Raw genomic sequence first — 25319 nt, 5'->3', positions numbered from 1 at the left:
GAGCTACAGTTGAGGAGCTTGAGCAGCTTTCTTCCAGCTCTTTGACAAGTTTCTCTTTTCCACACAGAGACGATGAACTTTTAACTTTTTGCAGCGGGGAGCTTTCAAGTCACACTGAATGTCTGCACTGGAAATAAAATCAGTTTCAAATTTCAGAAATCTGAAATGTGTATTTAATATTGACTGGACTGTCAAACTGATCAGTTTTACAAAACATGCAGACCCCCCTCACCACCAGCACCCAACCCCCCCCCCACCCCCCCACTGCCCCCCCACCCCTAAAGTTTCACCTATTATTGAAGTGTTTTCTCTCTCTCTCTCTCTCTCTCTCTCTCTCTCTCTCTCTTTTTTTTTTTTTTAAAAGTATTATGTTGTTTATATTTAGTTGTTTTTTTTGTTTGTTTGTTTGTTTGTTTTTTATGAACAGTGCACTTTAATAGTTGAGAACCGGTTCAGTCAAAGTCAGCCTGAAAATTAGAATAACAACTTTATTTTAAAATTTTTTTACAGTGCAGTCATTAAGACTCCCCACTGTAAAAAGTGAACACTGGGTGAAAGGTGTGAATATTTTTTATGCCACCTCTTTGGGTGATCGACATAGACAAAGACAAAGAGAGCGAGAGCAAACAGCCAGTTTGTGCACCAGTCAGCTGCTCAAACTTCAACCTGCAAAAACTTTTTACAGCGGGGAGCTGCACTGTAAAAAAATTATATATATATAAAAAAAAAAGTTCTCACTGAACTGCTTCTGAAGTGTCAAACTGAACAGTTTTTAAAACCACCATAAAATAATGTGTAAAAATAAAAGATAAAAGTAATAATAATGTCAATAAATAGCCTAAATAAATGAATGATAAAATAAAAGTCTGATGTACAGCGACGAGAGGCGGGGAACTCTTTCCTTTTGGCTCCCCCCCACTTATCCTCCTCCTCCTCTTGCTCCTCCTCCTCCTCCTCCTCCTCCGCAGAGTAGAGCAGCACAAACACACACTCATCCACAGCAGGACCAGGTCTCTTCCACACAGACACACACACACACACACTCTCACACACACACTCACTCACACAGGGATGAGCTTCCTTTTCTCCTGAGCGGCCTGAGGAAGAGGAGGAAGATGAGCAGCCTGGGATTAACGCAGAGCTCGCCATGATTTCCATTCTGGACTGCAGCTTTTCTCTCATCCAGGTAAAACCAGACGGAGGCTCGGCTCCTTCCTCTGCTGTTGTTCTTGTGATGCTGAGAGGCAAAACTCCTGCGAGCTGCACCGACTCGGGGCTCTAATTTTAGCCGGTGTAATCTGAGAGAGCAGGATTGGAGTTAATGGTGTTCAAGAAGCAGAAGGCTGAGCTAATGGGATTAAGAGGAGTTGAACAGAGCTGTGGTGAATTCTCTTTTTGTCACCTGATCTGCATAAACTTAAAAAAAAAAAACAATATTTCATCTTGACTTCTTCCTCTTCTTCTGGTTTGTGTTAATTAATTCGAACTTTTATTTAATCCTCAGGGAAACAGAGAGAGAATGACTCAGTAGATCAAGGGGAAAACACAGAGATTAACTCACAAACTCTTTTACACTTTTATATTTTGAAAAGGTTTATTTGACCCGCTGCACAAAATTCACTTTGTTTCTTTCAATAACGTAAAAAAATCTCTACTGTGGCCTGTGAACATGTGATTTTTCTGTTGTTGATTCTTGTCCAAAATATGTACTTAAAAATGAAATATAACAGTTTGGTAAGATTAAAAAAAAGGCTTGTGTTGATTTTGCTCTGCACAGAGAAGTGGCAATCCAGCTTTTTATATTTTTTATTATTAGCAGCACAGATAAATCTCAGGGTGGGATATTAGAAAAAGCATCTAATGGTTCAAATGAGGCAGCAGGTGAACGTCTATGTGCTGTAAATGTTTTCTGGAATAACACTAATCCAGAATAGAGAGGAAATCCTCTCCAGATCATCCCTTTCTGCTGAGGAAACAGCAGAAAAGAGGCCTTTAACTGTGTTTATTCTCATGAGACAAAAATAAAAGGTGTGTGTGTGAGAGAGTTAAACGCTCAGGCCGGCATACTGTCCTCTGTTAGCAGTGTGTGATCATCCTGATGCTCTGCTGAGGTGTGTGTGTGCGAGGAGACGTCGAACCCCGGGCCGGTCCGGACAGCAGAGACTGTGGGAGCGGAGAGGACAGGTGAGTTTGCAGAGGACAGCAGCTCACTGTCTTTGTCTTTGTCGCCTGGGATGGCCAGGTGGAGGCAGGAAGCAGCGTCCTGGGCTTGTTGTGTTTGCCAGGCAAGGTGAAGCGTGGCTGTGAGTGTGTGTGACCGAGCTCCGCTGTGTTTCCAGGACCATGAGCGCTGAGGAGCAGGCGTCTGTACCGGGGACAGGACTGATGGGCAGGTGAGTTTCATGACCCACCGCCTGCTCTGCTGTGGAGGAGAAACCAGACCAGAGGCACCGTGAGCTCCGCTGAATGCTCCAACATTTTGGGCAAAATCCCCCTTTTTCCAACTCACCTAGACTGAGACACAACGTTGGATACCATTTTCATCTCAGGGCTAGGCTAATGACTCCCATAGACTTCAAGTCTTTATGCTAAGCTAACACCAAATGTTACCCACAGGAACTGAACCACTGGACGTACAGAGGTGAAAATGGTATCCAACATCGTGTCTCAGTCTAGGGAAGTCGAATTAAAAGGGTTATTTTGCCCATAATGTTGGAATATTTCGTTAAAATATCTTCATCCTACTTACCATATGTGTTGGAGTCAGTTTCATCTCCTTTCTGTGTGACTGGCTCTGTGAACTGTCCTGTTGGAATAAACCTCCATCATCTCTTTCCTGGATAAATCAAGTTGTTTCACATTTTACTGACTGATGCACATCTGGATTTAATGGACCAACATAAGTTCCCCACCAAAGTGACTTCCATCGCGTTGTAGGCTGATACAAAAACACAAAAAACACAAAGGCTTAAATAAACATGCTGACCATTTGCACAGCAACGTGTTTCCTGTTGCACTCTCCTTCACTGCCACCTGGAGAGAGTGCAACAAATCGCTGTGCAAGAAAGCTACAAGAGGGCTTTGAAGCTACAACAAAAAGTATTCTGCACATTGCACTGGTTTCCATCCCAGTCACTTTGGTGGTTATTTTATTGCACCATTTAATCCAGACCTGCTTCAATCAGTGTATGTAATATGTGACATAAGTGGTAGGATTTGGATAGCTGCACTCTTTTCCAGCAGTGAAGAAGACTGCAGCTGGAAAATGTGTTGTGATGCAAGATCATAAATCAGCTGAACATTGGAAAAAACATCTCAGCCACCAACCTGTTGCATCCAAATTAACATACGTATTGTACCTTTAAGTTACATCAGCAACACACAGGGAACCATGTATGGACTTTTATGTGATGCTCCACCGATGTGTGTCCGGTTATGCTGGTATAGTTTGCATGTGACTTGAAATGTTGCCTCCGAGTGCAATTCACATAAAAACGAACACCTCATTTTCCATCATTTCTTTGTCGTTTTAAAATGGAAATTTATGGCAGTATCATTTCTCATGTAGTTTTTTTGTTGCTGATAACTGAGTATTTTGTACTGGACATCTTCTCCAAGGCTGTCCCACGTCATGCACTTTGGGAGGGCTGGGCGAGTCGGCCCTGCAGAGCTGCAACAGGACGGCAGAGCTGAGAGCAGCGACACCGCCAGCTGCAGGAGGAGGTGACAAACTCATTTTACACCGATGTTGAAGAAAACCTGACCTGTGGCGTAGAGTGTGTGTGTGTGTTGTCTGGCTCCCTGGGTGTGATGTGAGTCCTCATTAGCTGCTCTGTGCTCTCCTGGGCTGCTAATCCACAACACTGGATTTCTATCTCTCCATTCACTTCCATTAAAAAAACAGCTCCCAAAATATCACTTACAGCACAGAAACCAACACCAACAAAGAGGATTATGACAATATTTTTTATACTGTCCTGGTTATAATATTGTTTATAATGTCCCAAGTCCTGGTGCCCATGTAATTGTAATGTAATTACAACTGGTGCAAGAAGAGAGCCATTAAATTTCCTCAAAAAAAGTACTGGAATTTGTTATTTTTTGGATTGGCACAACCTGCTTTGTTTGCATCTGTTTGCATCAATAGTTTTTTACAGTATATGATGTTTTGCAGTATATTATGTACATAATACAGAATCATAGACAGACTGGAAATTATTGTGTTAGAGCGGCAGGTTATCTGGACATCACACAGGGACACTCATAAACAAAATGAACCAAATGTTTAAGTGTATTCACACTCGAAGAAATATATATCTCTAGAAAACTAAACACTACAAATAACAAAATAATTATATAAAAAAGCTCAACACAAAGAATATAAGAAAAAAACTACACACGCTCCAAGTGTAGTAAATAGTAAAATCAAACAAAATTTAGCTCTAGAATTTTTTATTATTATATTTTACTGTATATTTCACCCAGGGAACATATATATATTCCACCCAATACTTTATTTGAAGTGTGATTTGTCTTTGTGCTGCTCCTCACACCTGACTGAGTGTTGCTCTGTGTTCCAGCGCTGCTCCGTCGGCCCTCGCTGCCCTCAACACCAACAACTGCAACAACAAGGACGAGTGAGTGCCGTGCAGCGTTCACGTCAGCCCCGTTAACCCCTTCATCACCCGACCCGGCGTAAAGAAACTAGTGCCACCAAACACTGCATCTGAATCGTGGGAATCTGACATTAAACTGACATTCAAATCTGAAATTACGTTGAATTTGTAAGGGAAATTTGTGAGGGAAGTTGAATGCCATTGCGTAAAACTGACTTTTAAATATAATTTTTTTGACACTTGCACTTTCTGGTGTGTTACTGGGGGTTTTCTCATATAAGGAAAGTGGTTTGTCGTTTCTACTTTTGCTTTGGTTTTATTACTAGATTTATTTTCAAGTGAACGGGTCAATATGAGCAAATAAATAAATAGAATAAAATGCAATTTAAATTCTATCTCCCATGGCACTAATCTCTTTCTATTGTTGCTGAAAAGGCAGAACAGGTAACAGAAAGGGTAAAATAATGTGTTTTCTTCATCATGCACTATATGAGTGTTGAGTTTACTTATTAAATCTGTTCTGCAATCTGTTGCTTTGTTATTAAAGCAATAAATGCACAACACTGATTAAAGGCCTGCAGGATGAGACATCTGGACTGTTCCATGCTGCTTGTTTTTTTTTTTAGTTTAATAATGCACTCCCACCTTCTGGATTGTTGTTTTCAGCAAAAAGGACGCCAAGAAGGACGACAAGAAAGACGACAAGAAGGACGAAAAGAAAGATGACAAGAAAGACGACAAGAAAGATGACAAGAAAGACGACAAGAAGAAAGACGAGCCTCCGTGAGTGTGATGACGTGTACAAAGTACTTCAACTGTTTGAAACTGAAACTGAATATTCTCTACATCATTTGATCTCTGGAAGTCATTCTGAAAAAAAAAATAGAGTCTGAATAATTATTTTTACACTTGGAAGTGGTCATTTGGGTCTCACATTATTAATTTGCAAGAAAATCTATTTCAAACTCACATCCCAAACAGAATGAATGAAGCTTCCATTCACAAAAAATCATATACCTTGGGAAAAAAATCTTACATTCTTGAGTCAATATGATTATAAACACAAAAACTATGATAATTTTGGAGCAAATCTCTCAAGACGATATATAACTCTAAAAGTAACCGATAACAGATTTTTATTTAATCACTCATCTAGAGCAGGCATTGATTGACAGCTGTGGAGGTGACCCTCTGGCTCGATAGGTCAAACTATCGGCACCCTCTAGTGGCCAAAGTAACACATCAACCTTTATTATAAGAGGTGTGTGTAAAATTACATGGCGTACATTAGGGTAAATTATGGGGTCTTGTGTTTTTTGGTACATATAAAAGTAAAACACAAAACATTCTCCTTTCTTTCACTAAACCAGGGCTGGAAATGGGAATCAGGAGAAATATACACAGTGATTTTAATAATAATAGTAAAATTAAAAGTTGAGTTTTCAGTAAATTGTTTTCAGCTCAAACTCAGGCTAAATGGAGCCTTCTTGCCCTCTCACACACAACCAAAATGTTCTCAGACAAAAAAAAAAAAAAATAAGGAGCTGGCCTTTACTGCCCAGAAATAAATACTGAGGCAGTTTCATGTTGTTTTTTAGCCTTTTGGCATTTTTGTGTATAATCACATTTATTTGCACATTTGTTTTGTAGCAGAGTTGTTGATAGATGATAAAGCCGGGTGGGTGTACAACTGAGTGGGCCTTGGCAGTTTAGTCTATGTGGATTGTTTACTTTATAATATTGAAGTACAAATAGCAAATAGTATTATTGATGGCAGGGTGTATCAGGGATGTCACAGTATCAGAATTGTAGTCGTTGGTGCCAGTGAAGGTAAAAATCCACAATTCTCGATACCAATCTCAATACCACAGAGAAAACGTTATCCTCATCTTGGAAATTTGTGTATGTAGCTCATGAACGTTCTTCTGATGAGAGTTAGGCCTAAATTACCTGAAGAGACCACTTGTAAAACAATCTCATTTTGAAACACTTGACCATAACCCCTTCCCTGCCTTTTTCCCCAAATGCTGGAATAAATTACTATAATCAATCATTCAATCAATTTTGTATTCTTTTTTTCCAGAAAGGAGGTGTGGATCTTGGACCCTGCCACTGACACTTACTACTACTGGCTGAGCACAATTTCCATCCCAGTGTTCTACAACTTGATGTTGCTGGTGACAAGGTCTGAATTTCTTGGATTTTGTGTTTTCATTTATGAGTGATTTTTTTGATTGATTGTCTTTTGATGGTCCATCTTACGGTGTTTATGCTTCTCCCAGGTCTTGTTTCAATGAACTGCAGTACACAAACACAACAACATGGATGGTTCTTGACTACATCTCAGATGCCCTTTATTATGTAGACACCTTCGTGAGGGCCAGGACAGGTTGGTCAAAAGATTTTTATTTAAACCATGACAAGGTACATGCTTACAGAACACTTATTTCAGACCATAGATCTCTTGCAAAAAAATAAAATAAAACAAAATAAAATAAAAACAAAAATAATGCACATCTTATTCATGTATCAACAGGTTTTCTGGAGCAAGGACTGCTTGTGAAAGATGCAAAGGTCCTGAAAGAAAACTACATGAAGACAACACAGTTCAAATTAGACATAATATCAATGATTCCCACTGATATTGTCTTCCTCAAAATTGGTATCGACAACCCAGAGTGGAGGTTCAACCGTCTCTTCAAACTGGGCCGCCTCTTTGAGTTTTTTGACCGAACCGAAACTCGGACGAACTTCCCCAACATCTTCCGAATCGCTAACCTTGTGCTTTATATCATCATCATCATCCACTGGAATGCTTGCCTCTATTTCGCCGTCTCCAAAGTCCTTGGCTTCGGCTCGGATACCTGGGTGTATCCAGACATTAGGGACCCTGTGAACGGACGCCTGGCCAGACAGTATATCTATTGCTTTTACTGGTCCACACTCACACTGACCACCATTGGAGAGACACCACCCCCCATCCAAGATGTCGAATACCTGTTTGTGGTTTGTGACTTCCTCACTGGCGTCCTGATCTTTGCTACCATCGTGGGAAACGTCGGTGCTATGATCTCCAACATGAATGCTGCTCGTGCAGAGTTCCAGGCCAAGATTGACTCCATCAAGCAGTACATGCAGTTTCGTAAAGTCACCAAAGACCTGGAGGTGAGGGTGGTGAAGTGGTTTGACTACCTCTGGACAGAGGAAAAAACATGCGATGAGAAACAGGTGCTGAGGAACCTGCCGGACAAGCTGAAGGCTGAGATCGCCATCAATGTCCATCTGGAGACATTGAGCAAAGTACGCATCTTTCAGGACTGTGAGGCAGGTTTGCTTGTTGAGCTGGTCCTAAAGCTTCAGCCGCAGGTCTTCAGTCCTGGTGACTACATCTGTAAGAAGGGTGACATTGGCAGGGAAATGTATATCATCAAAGAAGGAAAGCTGGCTGTGGTAGCAGACGATGGGGTCACCCAGTTTGTCGTCCTCAGCGATGGGGCATACTTTGGGGAAATCAGCATCCTCGGTATCAAGGGCAGTAAGGCGGGCAACCGAAGAACCGCCAATATCCGAAGTGTTGGCTACTCTGATCTCTTCGCCCTGTCCAAGGATGATCTAATGGAGGCACTAATTGAGTACCCTGATGCTAAAAAGGCCCTGGAGGAGAAGGGAAGGGCGATCCTGATGAAAGACAATCTCATAGACGAGTCAGCCGCCAACGCTAGCTCTGATGCCAAAGACATGGAGGTTAAGGTCGATCAGTTGCAAGCGAACTTAGACGTCATGTTGCTCAAACTCAGCAAGGTGACAGAACAATATGAATCCCACCAACGTAAAATCAAGCAGCGCCTCAGCAATATGGAGAATCAGGTCCGAACCCTCAGAGTGGATGGCTGATCTGGGGTGTTGCAGGATGATGTTTGAAATAGTCTGGCAGTATTACTCTAGCAGGTGATGCTCCATAGCTCAACGGGTAGATTATGGCACCAGCACCACCAGGGGAAGGGACCCTTCCTTCTGAGGCCAACCCTGGTACTATGAGGTGCTTTGGGTACCAGTGTGACCCAAACGGCATCTGACCGACAGCTGGACAGACAAGGACATTGGGGTGTTTCTCCCAGTCATCATCCCTTATATATAACATAGTATGGTAGCCTTGAGAGGTGACTATCTGCATACACATCTATGCACTGTGGTAGGTGTAACAGCATCCGGCAATGCTGCATTACTGCCAATATTTATGTAAAGGAGTCTTGAGGAAATTTAGATTTGGAAATTATTTTAAGCTAAACCAAGAACTGGACTTTGTTTTTTTCTAAACACAGTTGCCAAGGTCTGATGTCAGCTGCAATTTTTTGACAATTTGCAAGATGGAATTCACTATTAATCCATTTTCCTCCCATTCATCAATATAGTGAATGCATTTGATGGCCACAATTGTAATGTAATTTATTGTCTTCTAGTGCAGCATTTGCAGCATCATATGATCATCTTTTCAAATGCAATGTGTTTTTGGGATTTCTTAAAAGAGTAGTCTGATTTCGTCAAGCACCGCTGTCAAAAAGTTAAGATATTGTTTGCAGTTAAAAATGATCAACTGTAAAATAATTTTCAAATTTCACAATAAACGACGCATGAGTGCTTTTATTATGAACATTGTAGTCTTGTTGCATTATAGAACAGATACAGAAATCCATCTAAGAGGCTGTGACCACACACCCATTTATTTACTGCCTAGTTTTGCAATAGCTGTTAAAATTACAAGCCACCTTGGTGCTTATTTCTTAGTCTACATTATTTTTAGCACTTATTATGGAATATCAGAGTCCAAGACTGGTAAATGACTGTAGCTGCTAGATTTATCAGTAGCACCAGCCATCCTGATAAGACCGTAGTGGAGAGGTCTTTTGCTGTGGAAAATTAAGTGATTACTTCTTGAATAACCTGTGCCTTGTGGGGAAGAAAAATTTTGCTTCCTGCCATCATGGCAAACATGTATGCAATCTAAATATTAGTCAAGTGTAGTCAGCAGTAGTAGGTAAAGGTTCCTTAAATCAAAACTAAAATTAAACGTGGATGAAATTCATCTTCAATGAGTGAGACATGAACTCTGGACTGAAATCAGAACTATTCACCAGTACAACTTTGGAAAAAAGCAGTCACTTTTATTTAGCATGTTTTCACAACACTTGATACTTTAGCCTTTCATCAATTTGTGTCTTTTTCAAATGTTAACTGTTGATTCAAGCCAACCGACAAAGAACTGCTTCCCTTCCCCAGATAAGGTTAACCCTTTCTCCTTTCGCCTTCACAAGGCCCCTATAAGTCCTTTACAAGTCCGTGTGAGCAGCATCTTCAGCAGTTCAAATCAAAAGGTACAAAGAAATGACAGACAGCTTTAAATCAGACCTGGGTCCACTAACAGCGGTAAATAAATCTCGGGAGTTTATTTTAACCTGCCTCGAGTTCCACGCGGTTGGGGGTTTACTCCAGTCGGGACAATGCCAGTTAATTCCACAAAAGTTTACTGTTGTTTCTCTTTCCAGTGTTTGTCCAAACTTTCTGGCACTTTGCCATCCCGACTGGCGATACCCACCCGCCTGGCACCTCAAGAGGCAAGAACAAATCATAAAAAGTATTTTAGACACTATTATTTCTCCCCAGGTCTGGCTGAAAACCAAGGACATGAGAAAATAAGAGCAAATAGAACAGACAAAATGGCTCAGGGTTGCTGTGTTATGTCGCGGTGGCCTGAGCACCTTGGTTTTAGTGGCATACTGTTGCTAACATCACCCAAATCTGAGCAGTGTTTCAGTGTTCCCTCTTGTACGCTCCTCCTGCACCCACACAGCTGAGGAAGGGGGCGGCAGGCGGGGGGGCACTAACCTCATCATTATACACCATCACCTTTATCTACAACAACCATTGAAATGCCCATGAGCAAGGCACTTATCCCCCAACTGCTCCAAAGAAGCTTCTCGTTGACCAACAAAGACTGTTGCAGTCCTTGCTAGGTTAGAATATATGAATATGTATTAACTCTCCTAGGGTGTTGCTTTAAAAAACAAACAAAAAAAAAATGAACAAAAAAAATGTTCTTAGTCAACCTGACTTGTCAAATAACAGCTGAATGTTTGCTGAATCTTGTCTAAATTCAGACGAGTGCAGGGGAAGGGAATCAGCCACTGCTGAGCACTGGGACTCCTTTTGTGAGGACAGCATGCAGCATCACTTCAGCCCTCTTCAAAGAGTGATTACTCCCCTATTAAACTGTCCAGAACCTTTAAAAAAAAAAAAGAAAAGAAAAAGAAATAAAATAAAAAGCGCGGAGAAAAAGAACTGCCAAGGCTGAGGAGGAAGTTATTTCACAGTTGGTATTCCAATCTATATTACAAAACAAAAAAAGTGCCATTATGAGACTTTTTTTTGTCCAGATCACAGGGGACCGAAGCTTTATCAGTGACAATTGGCAAATGTCTGTAGACACTTTATTTAGCACACGATGCCTTGACTCTACAGGTGGAGGTTACAGCTAAACCAGGGTTATATTTAACAGACTCTGCAGTGTGGAGTGTCTATTTCTAGAGGACTAATTCATAAGGAGGCAACACAAAGTGCCTGCGCCAAGAAATAACTGGGGGGGAGTTAGCCAATCAGGTGGCTGTATTAGTTGGCACAAGAGCAGCTCTATGTTGGTATGTCGATACAAGCCGTTTGGCTCTAAGAGCTACATCACACTGCTGAGCCCGTCTTTATCAGTGACTGGTCTAAAGTGTGTAAATAATCTTCTAAAATGTGCACAATAGGGTATTCTGGTTCCAACCGCACTAATTTATAAATACTGTTTTTTTTTTTTATTTATTGAGAATTGTCAACACAGGAAGACATGGAAATAAAATGCTGCAAACAATCATGGCAATCTGTGGCCCAAAAAAAAAAGAAAGAAAGAAAGAAAGAAAAAAAAAACATTCTGAAAATGTCTAAGTGCACTTACACAGCTCTGACAAGATTTTAGTATAACCCGCGGTGTTCCAAATGGCGCAAAAGGAAAAAAAAAAAAAGACAAATTAAAAATAAAAATGCTATCTGATAATGTGCCATTTGAGACAAAACGACAGTGACTTTCCAAATGCTAACTCTGATGAAAAATGTACTGGAAATAAAAGATAACCGATGGTTGTGAGCTGAATGGCTGGGAAGGGCTCTTTCCTCCGAGGAGAGAAACACGATGCGTAGAAGTAATCAAACTGGGAGAAACTGGTCGACTAGACAAGAGTTTAGGACTACATGGATACAGCTTTGTTTTGCATCAACAAATATCAAGGTTTATATTTATTTGTTTATGCATTGTCCCGATTCACATAATTTAATCCCACTCCTCCCCTTCCCACCAGCTAGGTAGCTATCACAACAGACAGGCATGAAAAATAACCAATTCCAACCTTAAAATAAATAATAAAGAAAAAAAAGATCCTTTCTGTACATAGAAAGAAGGGTGGGGGTGGGGGGGCTGCAGCACATTGACATAATGTGTATGCAGGGGGGAGGGAGGGAGGGAGGGAGGGGGTTTGATCGCATGAGGTCTCTGTGCTTACACCAAGTGATGTGGGATGATGCAGGCACAGCTGAAGGACTACTAGAGCGCTCTATATCATTCAAACCTTTTATCCTGTGTTATTTTTTACTTGCTTTTCCTCAAATTGTTTTTATGATCTGTATCTGTATTTTGTCATCTTTTAGGTCGTTTCCATTATTGGACGAGGGGAGGAGGAAGGGGCAGGGGGCGAGGCGGGGCAGGGCTTTAATGGGGCTTTCTGAAAAGGAGTCCTTTTGCAGTGTGTGTGTGTGGAGGGGGGCTCAGAGCATGCCAAACCCTTTGGCGTAGGTGATGGCTTTCAGCAGTCTCTCCCTCAGCTTCTCCTTGCTGCTGTACTCGGGCAGCAGCAGCACATTAAAGCAAGTGTGAGACGTGGGTAACCTGCCAGGAGGAAACACAACACAGCACACACAGACGGTCACACACACGGCATCAACAAACTTGGCTTTGATCAACTTGAAACAGATACCTCTACTAGCATCTCCCAAGTGTGATGTGAAACCAGGGTCCAAAATGAACTTTATGGCTGAACTGAGAAAAGGTTTAACTGAGGTTTAACACCAGAAATCTGTCTCCACATCTCTAATGACATGTATCACAGATGCTTCTTGCAACAAAAACAGTCAGACATGGTAAGTAGAAGGAGAATGAGCCAAACAGTAGAAGCAGCTTTGATTTGATTAGCTGACGTCATGTTAGGTACGGTGAACAATGAGGGTCACATTAGTCACGGCAGTGGTGTAAACCTCACTCTTCGCTGTTAATCCAAATTACTTACTGGCCACCTGGCGAGTGACACCAATTTATTTACCAAGCAAACCCAAAATGTACCAACATTTGGCAGGTAGAAGGTGTTAAATTTGGACCCTGTGTGACACAGTGTGAGATTTGTGCCACCAGAAAAACACATTTCAATTTTAGGTGAGAAATGTATTTGATCTTTGAAACCTAATGTTGAAATTTTTCAGTTGGTTGTGTTGCAGCTCCTGTTACAAACTAAATCTGTAGCTTTACAGACTTGAGAGAATGATTTTCAGAAAGTGCAAGTACAATCTCCTGTCCTTCTGTGTGGACTGGAGCAGCGTACACAGAGAGAAGAGGTGCAGACTGGAGGACGGAGCGGTCTCACCTGTCGGTGTCTGGGCCGTTCTTAGCGATGATCATCTTCAGCTTGCCCAGGCCACCCACGGGCGCCCGGTCAGTGCCGGTTGTGAACTGCAGGAACAGACGCTTCTGCTCCTCGCCAAATGAGTGCAATGTCTCCCAAAATTCCCTGCAGGAGCGCAAGCAAACACATTCAAAGGCTCATAAATAATTCATGCCACTACACTACCACTACAATGCTGACACAGGATCTGATGGAACTGGTAACTTAAGACTTTGACAAAGTGCAAATATAAATATATTTCAAATACCAAATGACAAGTTTCATGTATGGTTTTTACTGCGAATGTTACTCTACAAATCATTTTGGGTAATAATTATTTTAATTATGGGTTTTACTGCTTGCTATAATTGCTGTAGGGGTGGGAACGCAGTAAAATAAAACAGCACATTTACAAAAATTATGGAAATGCCATCAAAATGGGTAATAGCCATCATCCAGCTGCTGAAGTAATGGTGCTGACTGAGTTTGGTGAATTTAATGATGACTGGTGAATTTATTTACTCTACTGTCTGGTTAAAAAATGGCTGGTTAATTTTGGGATTAATTACAGTAAACCCTGTAGACAGAAAGGCCATTCTAGGTTCATGTTTTCATGGCCTTAAAGCAAACTTGAACTTTGGTAGAATGTTGGGTTGTATATCCACAATACTTTATTCCTGCAAAGAAAATGGTCCTAAAATCACAATTTTAGCACTTAAATGAACACAAACAAAGTGGATTATGCTAAAATAAAAACAAAACGTCCTGGTACCATTTTTTGAGGAAATTAAACATCTCTTTTCTTGTTATTTTCCTATTTGAGCTGGAAAGTAGATCCGGCAGGGAGCGTCTGCAGGAAACTCCTGCATAGTAACCTTGCACCAGGAAGAAAAACATTTATATTTGCCCGCTTCCTCTTTGTTCAACCAATGCTAGATTAAAGCATGTTTACGTTAACGGTGCTGCATTGTTTCAAGGTGGTGTAAAACCTGGCATGGTAATTGCAGTTAATGGACCCAGTCAGTGTCTTCAAATACATTATTGTAACCATCATGCCACTTTCGCCGTCAAGCATGAACCAGGAGCGCCAGATTGCTGCTCTGAGTGCAATCCAGGGTCAGCGGGTTTGTGCACACTGGGCTGCATTCAAACCTCATTTACCGCTTGTGCACAGTCAGACAGACACAGACACACACACACAATTTCTTACTTGATGATTCGAGAATCTCTGTTGTAACCACCGTCATATTCTGTTGTTTCTTCAAGTGCTAGGAAGTCTAGGTTCTGTGAGCACAAGAGGAAAAACAAAGCATTAGTGGAAATGAAAAGAAAGCAAAATATTCAGATTACTCTATGGTGTATTAAAAATGTCTGCCAAAAAAGCTCACCCTGCTTCCACAAATGAGGAGCTCAATCTCCTCTGGCCGGAATAGATATTTCAATGGCGACTCGTTGGTGACCATGTGAAAGCCTCTCCTGAAGGCCTTGAACTGCTTCTCCACGCTTTTGTTCAGCATGTACTCGGCGTACTGAGCCACAAACTCCTGCACAAACACAAAGTAGCACAGGGACGGTTACCATTATATGTCAAACTTCTGAAGGGTACTTAGACATGCAGCTAACCTTGGGGGAAAGGTTTATAATGCAACTCTGAATACCAGGATCTCTATGATTTCATTTATCAAAGGGAGAAAAATTGCAGAGTATAAAAATGAAAGAAAACTCTGAAATGTGGATGAGCCTTTATGGATTGGAATGAAGAGACAGAGCTGTCTGAACTCTCCTACATTTCTAGTGATGATGGCCTGCAGTCTAACGCAAAGCTAAAACAACTGCTTTATTTTCATTTGTCCAGACCTTAAAGCTAGTGTATTTAACTTTTATCCTTCACAATTTCGACAAATCCCCATAATACATACAGGGTCCAAGCCAAACTAAATGCACTGGGGAAAAAAACGGTCTTCAAGGCTGTTGCGGAGGCTGTCGTCTCATTTGTTAAAATCAAACAACCAATCACATATTGCGCTGCTATGCATGCTCACTTTCCCTCCACTAAAAAAAAAACAAAAAACAAATGTATCAGAGCCACACGTAGGAACATGCATGAGGCTGAGAGGGGCTTCGATGAGGTACTGAAACACAGGTGGGTGCTGTTTGATCTCATGTTCAAGTGATTGAGCCACTTTTTAACCGGTAACCAGACTGAGCAAAACCCAGTGCCCGTTCAAATTGGTTGTCCAGCTGCCGTGGTTGCCTTTGCCTTTCACTGTGTGGTCAGATCTGAATTCGACGCACGGATATTTTCACACATGGCACCGAATCTAGATGTGATACCAAGTGTGGAAATCTGAGCAGCAGCAGTGACAGTAGCTCTGTTCAACAGAAAGGATTCAAAACAAAGTCAGTATTATAGTTTCTATTTCTGTCTCCCGACTGGCGATGCAGCACCGGATAGTTGGAGCCAGCAAAAATTAAAAAGGTGTCCGTTGTATTGACTGCGTAAATCTGCAGAAATCTGACCTTTACCTACATGTGGTGGAAACAAATTTTTCTGCTGATGTATGTTGTTCAAACTGGTGTGTACCAGAAACCAATTAATTTCCAATTATTAGTGCTAATTTAACAGCCCCTTTGCAGTTTCATATTTGCACTGTGATAGTGATTTAATGGGTACATTTGCACCACCAGCTGCAGTATGTTGAACATGCCAAGTATCAGGGTTTGTTTTAATTCTGAGAATTCAGTGACAAGAGTGTGATGGTAATTTGGAAAAATTATACGTCTTTTATGCTTCACTCACCTTTCTGTTATCATTTGTGACAGGGATCTTGTCCCCGTTTTCCCTTAAGTCATACATGAGCGGGTTTCCAAACAGGTCTGTCTGTGAAATCTGGAAGGTGATCATCATGTCCTCCTCCACGCTGCCCTCGTACTCCAGCAACTCTTTCAGACTCTGGTACAGCACCTGCACAACACACAGATGGCAACAGCCAGGCTTTAAAGTCAATAGGGCTGAACAAATTTCAACATTCAAATTTCAGTCAAATGTCAAAAAGATAATAAATCAAAGTCCCAACATACCAGTCGAATCATTCAAAAACATATTAGAAGCTGCAACTAACAGTTATAATGACAGTAAACAGTAAATCTGGCCCCTAGAAGAAGACGATCTGGTAACTGTTGCACTGTTGCAGTAGTATTACAGTAATTTCATACTGACTGAAACAACAACGAAGGACTCAGTGGATTGAGGTTCCTACCGGATTGGAGTCAGCCAGGTCCCGAAACGTGCCTTTCTTGCCCATCAGCTTCCTGTACACCACCATGGGGAAGTGGACATCCAGGATGCAGTTGTTGTAGATGGCCAGACCCAGAACGATGCCAATTAGCGTATACTGGCCTTCATTCTCAAACGACGACGGGTTGAACCAGAAAAGTTTGGTGCGCTCGTCGTATGTGAACATCCCTGCAGGAGAACCCGATGGCATGAAAACACAGACACATTTCAACATGATTGGGAATGTGAACATACTTCTACAACATTACTATATTTCTTAACATCGTAACACGGTATTCAGTGAAAACTTTTATTTTAGCATTATTCCCTGAGCAAGACACTGAAGCCTTGACCACTCCTGATGAGCAGGTTGGCGCTTGCATGGCAGCCTCTGCCACCAGTGTATGAATGTGGGTGTGAATGTGGGGCGTACACTGTAAAGCACTTTCAGCAGTCTGTAGACTAGTAAAGTATCTGTCATTTACCAACTCCTATTATTTGTTGTCCTACCAATATCTGGATTGAAGATTTCCTCCACCACAAGCTGAAAGAACTCTTTGGAAACGCCTCCTTCATCAACACCTTGCTCGCCTTCAAACTCCACGTACAGCTGCTTCTTCAAGTCTGCAGGATTCTCCATTGCGATCATTTCAAGCTACAGAGAAAAAAGAAAGAAAAAAAAAACCACAATGCATCATTAATAAGTGTATTGGGTCCCTAATTTAACCACATCACTTTATTCACTGTCACTGCACACTGTTTTTGCACTATGGAACTATTATCCATCTACTACATCAACAGCACCTTGTTCATGTATATAGTGAAGCCACCTCTCCAGGCTATTTTAATTTTGGCATGTTTTTTCTATATGTTTTCTACAATACAAGCTTATGTTTCAGGATTAAAGTTGCTTCAGGCGAATGTGTAGTGCATAGGCTATAGTTTCATGCTGAGGGTATTTTTACTGTAGGCTACTGAGTGTATTGTCATGTTGTGCATTTTTATTGAAGGGATCAATCAATTATTTATCTACCAAAATTCCATAAAGGCAGGTGTGTGAAACTGGATGTAGGGACTGGAATTTGGCTACATACCCTGACCAGAGCATCATCGATGATGTGATCTCTGCGCACTTTGAGCCTCAGGTAAGGGTTGAGCTGCTGGCCCTGCACCAGGCTGTACAGTACAGTGATGCGGCGCTCACTGTACATACGGATGCGGTTGTCATAATACAGGCCCAGGTTCTTGGTGACAGCATTGAGGATGAAGGGACAGGTCATGAAGGAGAACTTGTTTTCTGTTTCAACCTTAAAGAAAGTGTAGTCCTTGTCCATCTCCAGCACCTCGTTGAGGGGCTCATTGACAAACTCCTCAAAGGGGATGAGCGGCCGTCGGCAATCGTTGGTGCGGATCCCCAGCTCCGTCTCCAGCGGATCCACTCGTGGACCCTTTTTGTTGCGCCGTTCCTCGCCCAGCAGCTCCTGAAGGGTAAGCTCGCTGGACTCTGGGATGGGCTCCTCGTCCTCTTCCTCGTTGTGTTCTGTGTCCAGGTCACCGCCCAGCACGTTTGCATAGTAGACGATCTTCAAGCACTTGGTGGCCGCGACCACTGCGTCATCATCATTGACCAGGTTGCGGCTGTTGAACTCGTTGCTAATCACCTTATAAGTGATGAGTTGCTGGAAGGTCTCCATCATGCGCCTGATCTGATCCGCACTATAGTGCGACCAAAGGCGTGCCAGCTTGGCCAGGGCCGCCAGAGGCAGTTTGCTCATGGCCTTGCAGAACTGTGGAAGGGCAATCTCCAGGTACTCTGGGCTGTGGAGGTTGCTGTTCTCCATCACTATGACAAAAAGGTTTAGGTAGTTCGGGTCTCTGGAGTACACATTGTGGTACGTCAGGTCACACTCCACGTTGGGCGACAGGTAGACCAGCGCGTTCAGAAAGGCTGCTTCGATCTTCTCGTTGGATAGCAGGCGCTCATAGATCCGCCGCACTGCTTCAATGTCCACTGACACCTCATCAGGACCCAGCTTTTGGATATCGTTGTCCCCCGAGGAGCCCTCACCAAGCCTTGATGAGGAAGAGGAGGCGGGAGAGTCCTCCTCCATTGCTGTGGTCGAACAGGCAGCTGCCTCCTTCTCATCCTCATCCTTATCCTCATCCTTACCTTGTAGAGACTTGAGTTCCTCCTTCGTGTGAGGTTTGGATCTCCGGAAGCTCTGCACAAGGCCCTCAGCGCTTGAGAACACCCGACCTATTACTCGGATGAGAGGGGAGTAGTCCTCCTTTTCGCCACAGATGTCCAAGATCTCATACACTTTCTCCTCTGTCAGGAAATTCACATCTGAGCACAAAATTACATGTTATACTGTTAAAAACAAAAGGCAAAAAAACACTGATTGCCATGTCATGAAGAAACTATGCACATCCTGCTAGAAAATAACATTTCTGAATATACAAATATTAGGTGGCTGAAGTGATTCCTTGAGCAACACTCGTAATGTGAATAGTAAAAATCCTCAACTCAACTTTTTGCCTCTAAGTTTTGTTTCATCCACAAAATGTTTTTAACTGTCGTTATACCTGCACGTGCTGAACAACACCAGAATGTGTGGATAATAATTAGATTCATACAATGAGCTGACACTTTTGATTTATGACAAGACAGTCACTTAAAACAAAATGTCAAAAGTACAGACACCATTTCAATCAGACAGGAAAAGAAACTTTTGTAAAGCTAGCAAGCCATAGCAGCACTACATCGATGCTAAACCACCTCAACAGAAAATACTGTACTTTCACACACGACACAACAAGGTCAATCAAAATGATGGCTAATTCAGCGAACCATAGGTGTTGCTGGGGAAACAGCTACAATAAACTGCATCAGTCAATCTGTGATATTGATATTGCTGCTGAAAGTATATACACTGTAATATCGATTTAAATTTTAAATGCTTATTTTTCTTGATGTGAAATGGATTTGGGCCGTACATTTTTTCTGCCAGTCATTTCACACTGGGGTAACCTGACCCCTAAGTTCAAGTCGATCAACTTTTGTCTAAAAGTCAATTCACTCTCTTTGAGGTTGAGCAATCTGACACCTGGAATGTAGTTAATATGGAAATAAATGAATAAAAAAAAGTTGAATTTTGACTTAAAAAAAGGTTTTAAGAGGCTAGACTTAATTTTGCTCTTTACAAAAAGGTATAATCTAGTTCAATTAATCGTCACAATCACAAATCATTTGCCAACATGATCCTAAATTGAGCCAGAATCCAGACATCTAATCTGTGATGTCTTCAAGAATGTTATCATGCCCTCAGAAAGTCAGTGATTCAGACGCTGCACTAAGTGTCATTAATCAGTTGCAAATTATAGTGTTAGCTGTCTCATTTTAGTTTTTGAGAATATTATTTCTGCAACATTAAAACTAAACCGTCTACAGTTCTGAAATGTATGCCTTACACTGAATTTTGTTTCATTTCACTGAAATGTGTGTTTGAGGATGAATCCATAACGTCTGCCTTCAGCTTACCTTTGAAATCGTCCCTTACAGAATGGACATCTTTGTGGTTAATTTTCCTGTTGCTGCAGGCTGAGTTGTTGTGAGCGCTGCTCTCCAGGTAGGCTGAGGTAGTGCCTTTCTTCGAGGGGTGGGGGTCACACAGTTTGGCATTGACCTTGTAGAGCTCCAGGGCCTTGACCGCTGCTGCGTTGTTGTCCATGCGGTGGAAGCCCATCGACGAGGCACACCACGAGTTGGAGCATGAGTCATTTCCACAGCCCTCAGTTAACTGGTGGTAATAGCGCTCTATTAGATGTTTGGCAGCTGCTCGCTTCCTGCATTCAGAGGTGAGGCACAACATGTTATGAATACTGAGTAAACCCCATATGTTTATCAAATCAGCACTTCGTGTAAAGCGCTACAATAATCTGTCTGAAGGAGAAACCTGTGTGAACTCATTAGCATGCTAGTGTCATTTAATTTTCAGAGAATAATTTGTGCATCAAGTTAAGGCTGACTGCTATATTGACATGAGACTAGAAATCTGAGATTTTGCATATTGTGACATCATGCTGCACCATCTTTTCCTGGTTTTAAAAGCTGCATTACAATAAAGGAATGCACTTTAGACCGTTTCAGCTGTTCTGCTAATTTGCCTCCATGAACTTGGTCACCATATCCACTTTACTAATGACTGTCTTTAACAATTTCAACCAGTAATCAACATTAATCAATGCTGATGCATTTGATGTAGTCTATATTGCTCAGCCCTGCATCAATTCTCACTGCATTGCTCTGAACATAAAAATGCTCACTGATATTGACAGTTACAATAGATGTCTCTGTATTGTACAGAAACAGACACTGATGTGAGAAAATCGACACATTTTGATGACGAGGAAACATTTCTGAAAGCACTTAGTTATAACTAGGGGTGGGAAAAAATCAATTCACTTAAGTATTGTGATTTGTTTTTAAACTTTGTGCCTGATTTTTTAAATTACTGAATCGACTTAAAATATTGTACTTAAGGCATGCAGAACAAATGTGTTCTTTTGGCCCATTGTAAAATGGTGTATTTGTGCAGACTGGGGCCTAAACAGTCTTGGAGTTGCATCAATTGGGTTTGACTGGAAAGCTGAGACTCTTGTGGATTCAATGAGCCACATTTGATTCATGTGTGTTGATGTTAGCCCACATAGCAGCCATTTCACTGCAGTGAGACTGTTTTTTGAAACTTGTCACTGTATAAAATGACACACTATGACCTTTAAGATAATCAGCGCCTCATGAAACTAGAGGATAATTCAAAAAAACAAAAATCGCCATAAATCGTAATATTGAACTGCAATACTGATAGAACCACAATACATATCAAATCAGCACCCAAGTACCGTGACAGTATAGAATCGGGAGATAAGCATTTCTTCCCAGCCCCAGTTATAACAGGCACAATCAACAAGGTCACAAAATGAAGAATGGGAAATGTGTGACAACAGAGATGCAAGCCCAGTTTGACAGGCCTGGTGGAGAAGGGACAGCTTCCAAGGGCTGGGCAAGTATGGTGATATTATATTTATATACCAGTATATCATAATATAGTACAACTGCTGTCTTTTCCTGAATTAAAAGGCTGCATTAAAACAAAGTGATCCAATTTTCTGAACTTTGGACAATGTTCTCGCTGCTCTATTAGCCTGTCCTCATTACTGATGGTGTATCAAAAGTCTTGTGTGTGCAGCACCAGCTGTCGCCTTTACACCATTGATATTGAGTCGGTCAGTCAAAAATAAGGTGATATTTGATTTTTAGCCCAGCCCTGGAGCTTCCAGCCCATGCTCACATGCAGGCATACCTGCAAGCTGGTATGGGATGTGACTAGTTTGACAGTCAGCACGTCTCAAACATGACTTACATTCGGCTTGCTTCTGGGTTTTCTATTTCAGGCTCCTCGTTTTCTCTAATTGGACACACAATAACAGTATGAGTTGCAACAGAGATCAAGGTTGTCCTGTGTGTTGACATGATATCCGCAACAGACACGGTTAAGTCAGCTCTCTGCTGGCTCTGCAGCACTCCGGCTCAAGACTTGCTCTCTTAGCGTTAGCAGCACATTACCACAATGAGAGGTTGCAAAAACGAAAATGAAATGCTAGCTAGGACAAGCAACATCAGAGCTGACAGACAAGCAACCCGGCTAACCTTGCTTTGATTAGGGATCAATCAGTGATGGCAGTGCACCCTGCTAAATGCACGGCTAGTATTAACTGGCTTACACTGATAACTTACCAAAACCAATAATTAATCTACACTTAAACATGAGACGGTTAACTGAGCTAAACGACTGAGCAAAATACTCAATTCTTAACGTTTAGCTACACTGCCTCACTAGCTAACTAGCCGCTAGCACAACCAGTATAGGAAATGACGTTGACTTGTTAGCTCGCTAAGCTAACACTGCTAATTAACATATTAGGCCTGATTTCAAAAAGTTATTCAGTTAGAACTACCGAGGCGGTAACATTTAATATTTAACACAAAACAAAATCCCCGCCGGGTACTCTTAATGTAAAATGAAGATACACAAAATTAATATGGCACAATGACAAAGTGACAGCTAGTGGTAGCGGCTAGCTAGCTGGCTAACAGCGACAGCGGTTCTCCGGGCATCCCCGACCCTCTCCTCCCGCCGTGCCCCACCTTGCGGGGCTCGTCTCGGCCTGTGGTGACGCACACTCACAGTCCTCCTTCTCGTCGGAATTCATACGAGACTTTATCCTCAGTTGTTTCTTCTGTCGGTGTTTGTGAATGCACCAGTTCCTCCGCAGGGTGAGTAACTACTTGGATTAAAAAAGCGACTCTGAATCTGTAAGGTCCGGGTGATCTGTGAGCGATTTTCTCAGTTAAAACTTCAGTTACGGCCTTTCCGCTACATGCTCTCTCCTCTGTCTTTCGTTCACAGCCATCTTGACTTCACCGTCAGCCAGCGGCGGAGCCTGGGACTACATTTCCCACAACGCACCGCGGCACCAGAGCGAGTGCCTTTGACGAAACCTCAAATCAACCTTCCCTGAAGAGGAAAAAAACAAAAAACAAAAAAACACGTTAATAAATTAAATTAAAAAAAAAAAAGTCAATGACAAGCGAAGACAAAAAATAATAATAACAAAATAAATAAATACAAACAAACTGTGGTCACAATAATTAAACATAGTTTTTTAAAATTTCAAATAAATCTTCTTAAATTAAAATAAAAATTAATAAATTAAAGGTCATATGTCTCCAAAAAAAAAAAAAAAAAAAAAGAAGAAGAAAGAAATAAGTTAGACAATGACAAGCGAAGACCAAAGATAATAATAACAAAATAAATAAATAAATGCAAACAAACAAACAGTGGACACAATAATTAATCATAATTTTCAGATAGATTTCAGAGAACCTATTTTTCCTTAAAAGACTTTATACCTAGGCACTTATCAGTTTGATACTAGTGCATAATATATAGCATGATATATGTCAAATTTATTTTTAAATCACATTTCAAACAATGATGAAACTGTACCAGCTTGACCAACATGTTAAAAAAAGGCAAGGCAAGGCAAGTTTATTTGTATAGCACATTTCAGCAACAGGGCAATTCAAAGTGCTTTACACAGAGCATAAAAGGCATTAAAACAATATAAAAGCAACAGAAGAAAACATACATAAAAACAATTAAAAAGTGTTAAATTTAGGAATAAAAAGAAGCTAAAAAGAGAATAAGACGATAAAACAGGACATTAAAAGTTACAGTGCAGTGTAAAATATTACCCCTTAATGTGGTTCAATGGAAGGCAGCGGCAAACAAAAAAGTCTTCAGCTGTGATTTAAAAGAATTGAGAGTCGCAGCAGATCTAAAGTTTTCTGGGAGTTTGTTCCAGATATGTGGAGCATAAAAATTAAACGCTGCTTCTCCATGTTTAGTTTTTATTCTGGGGACAGAAAGTAGACCTGTCCCAGACGACCTAAGAGGTCTGGATGGTTCATAAAAAAAAGAATATGGACAGTGAAAATGCCTTTACTGTCACTGTCATCTCCAACAACCCTGATATTGTTTTGTTTCCTGGACAGTTTTCATCCTGGTGGACGTTTTATTGTGGCGGCTTAAACATAGCAAAAAGCAAACCCAAGAAAACACACTATCATAAACCTTTTGCATGATGCACAACTCAGTTTGACACAGTTGGCATTTTGCATGGTGTGTGACGACTGTGACAACAAGTATTTGTCGGTTATGAAGCAATAGTTGATGGCTATTTGTTGCCACCTAGTGGTTGAATCAGATTGTTACTCGCTCCTCCACCTTCACTTGATTTATTTTCTCAAGTAGAAAATTATTACAAAAAGAGAGAACAAAAAAACATAAGAAGAAGGCATCCTCATCTCATCAAGTATAAAAAAAAACAAGTTATCATGTAATGTAAACTGAAAAAACATGCCTACCATTTTCATATCCTCCATCTGTTCCTGCAAAATCAATAACTTCATTAAAAATCCATCAGTAGCAATACCTAACACACTAAACACGGGAACCAAACATTCAATTGTTCCTGTTGTCTCCACACACAACCACTGGAAAACATTACCATTCAATTCACCATCATCTCCGCTGCCAAATCCTTTGCTGCGTCCTGGTGAATAAATAGTCATGTCACAAAACAAAAAACTGATTTCAGTGTTTGTTCAATGTTTCAAATTTTCAGATCGACTGATTAGTTTTTGTGATATCTTGTTGATATTTGATATTTTGGCCCGGAGGTGGTATTACAGGAAAGGTCATGGGTCAAATGCTATTCTCTCATTGCAAAAGAAATAAAACAACTTAAAAACATCCTCAAGAACCATATCATCATTTTACTGTTTCTTTTCTTCTGTGAAAATGGCACTGATCATGCAAAACTTATCGTTCCCAGTGAAACCCTGAATCATGTTGTAATCGCAGTATCAGTCAAAATTGCACTGTGTTTTTCCCCTCCATTGTTCAGCTCTAAAACAGATGGACAGACAGATGGACAGACACACATGGCCATCTTCAGCCCTGTCTACCAATGACGCAAAAAGGATAAAAAAAAAAAAAAAAAAAAATCCATCATCACACAACGCTTACCTCCCGTGTTTAAATCATAAACTCACCA

At 41.2% G+C, this 25319-nt stretch overlaps 2 protein-coding genes and 1 long non-coding RNA gene across 4 annotated transcripts; 2 read left to right on the top strand and 1 right to left on the bottom strand.

Annotated features, from left to right (window-relative positions):
• Positions 1-1006: 1006 nt before the first annotated feature.
• LOC115371860 (uncharacterized) lies at positions 1007-3717 on the top strand. The gene is made up of 3 exons (XR_003929401.1): positions 1007-1186; positions 2340-2393; positions 3619-3717. It is a non-coding gene; the product is annotated as an uncharacterized LOC115371860 (long non-coding RNA).
• A 1649-nt stretch (positions 3718-5366) lies between these two features.
• LOC115371851 (cyclic nucleotide-gated channel cone photoreceptor subunit alpha-like) lies at positions 5367-9198 on the top strand. Its single transcript, XM_030069424.1, has 4 exons — positions 5367-5399; positions 6700-6801; positions 6899-7005; positions 7153-9198. Exons 2-4 carry the CDS (start codon positions 6785-6787, stop codon positions 8508-8510), a joined length of 1482 nt encoding a protein of 493 aa, XP_029925284.1. The 5' UTR covers positions 5367-5399; positions 6700-6784; the 3' UTR covers positions 8511-9198.
• Positions 9199-9761: 563 nt separating this feature from the next.
• On the bottom strand, positions 9762-23146 carry LOC115371838 (ubiquitin-protein ligase E3A). Of its 2 annotated transcripts, none has more exons than XM_030069404.1 (11): positions 22846-23146; positions 22061-22105; positions 20176-20480; positions 17729-18981; positions 17145-17289; positions 16618-16823; positions 16158-16322; positions 14746-14901; positions 14568-14641; positions 13340-13483; positions 9762-12591 (listed from the first exon to the last, which is right to left on the bottom strand). In XM_030069404.1, exons 1-11 carry the CDS (start codon positions 22908-22910, stop codon positions 12471-12473), a joined length of 2679 nt encoding a protein of 892 aa, XP_029925264.1. In that variant the 5' UTR covers positions 22911-23146; the 3' UTR covers positions 9762-12470. The 2 variants fall into 2 exon arrangements, with proteins under 2 accessions (XP_029925264.1, XP_029925273.1); XM_030069413.1 differs by having other exon boundaries at positions 22886-23116.
• Positions 23147-25319: the final 2173 nt, after the last annotated feature.

The sequence above is a fragment of the Myripristis murdjan genome, chromosome 2, assembly GCF_902150065.1.
Source record: "Myripristis murdjan chromosome 2, fMyrMur1.1, whole genome shotgun sequence".
Classification (NCBI taxonomy): Eukaryota; Metazoa; Chordata; class Actinopteri; order Holocentriformes; family Holocentridae; genus Myripristis; species Myripristis murdjan.
The sequence above is the reverse complement of the archived record's forward strand: the minus strand, read 5'-3'. Positions and strand labels throughout refer to the sequence as shown.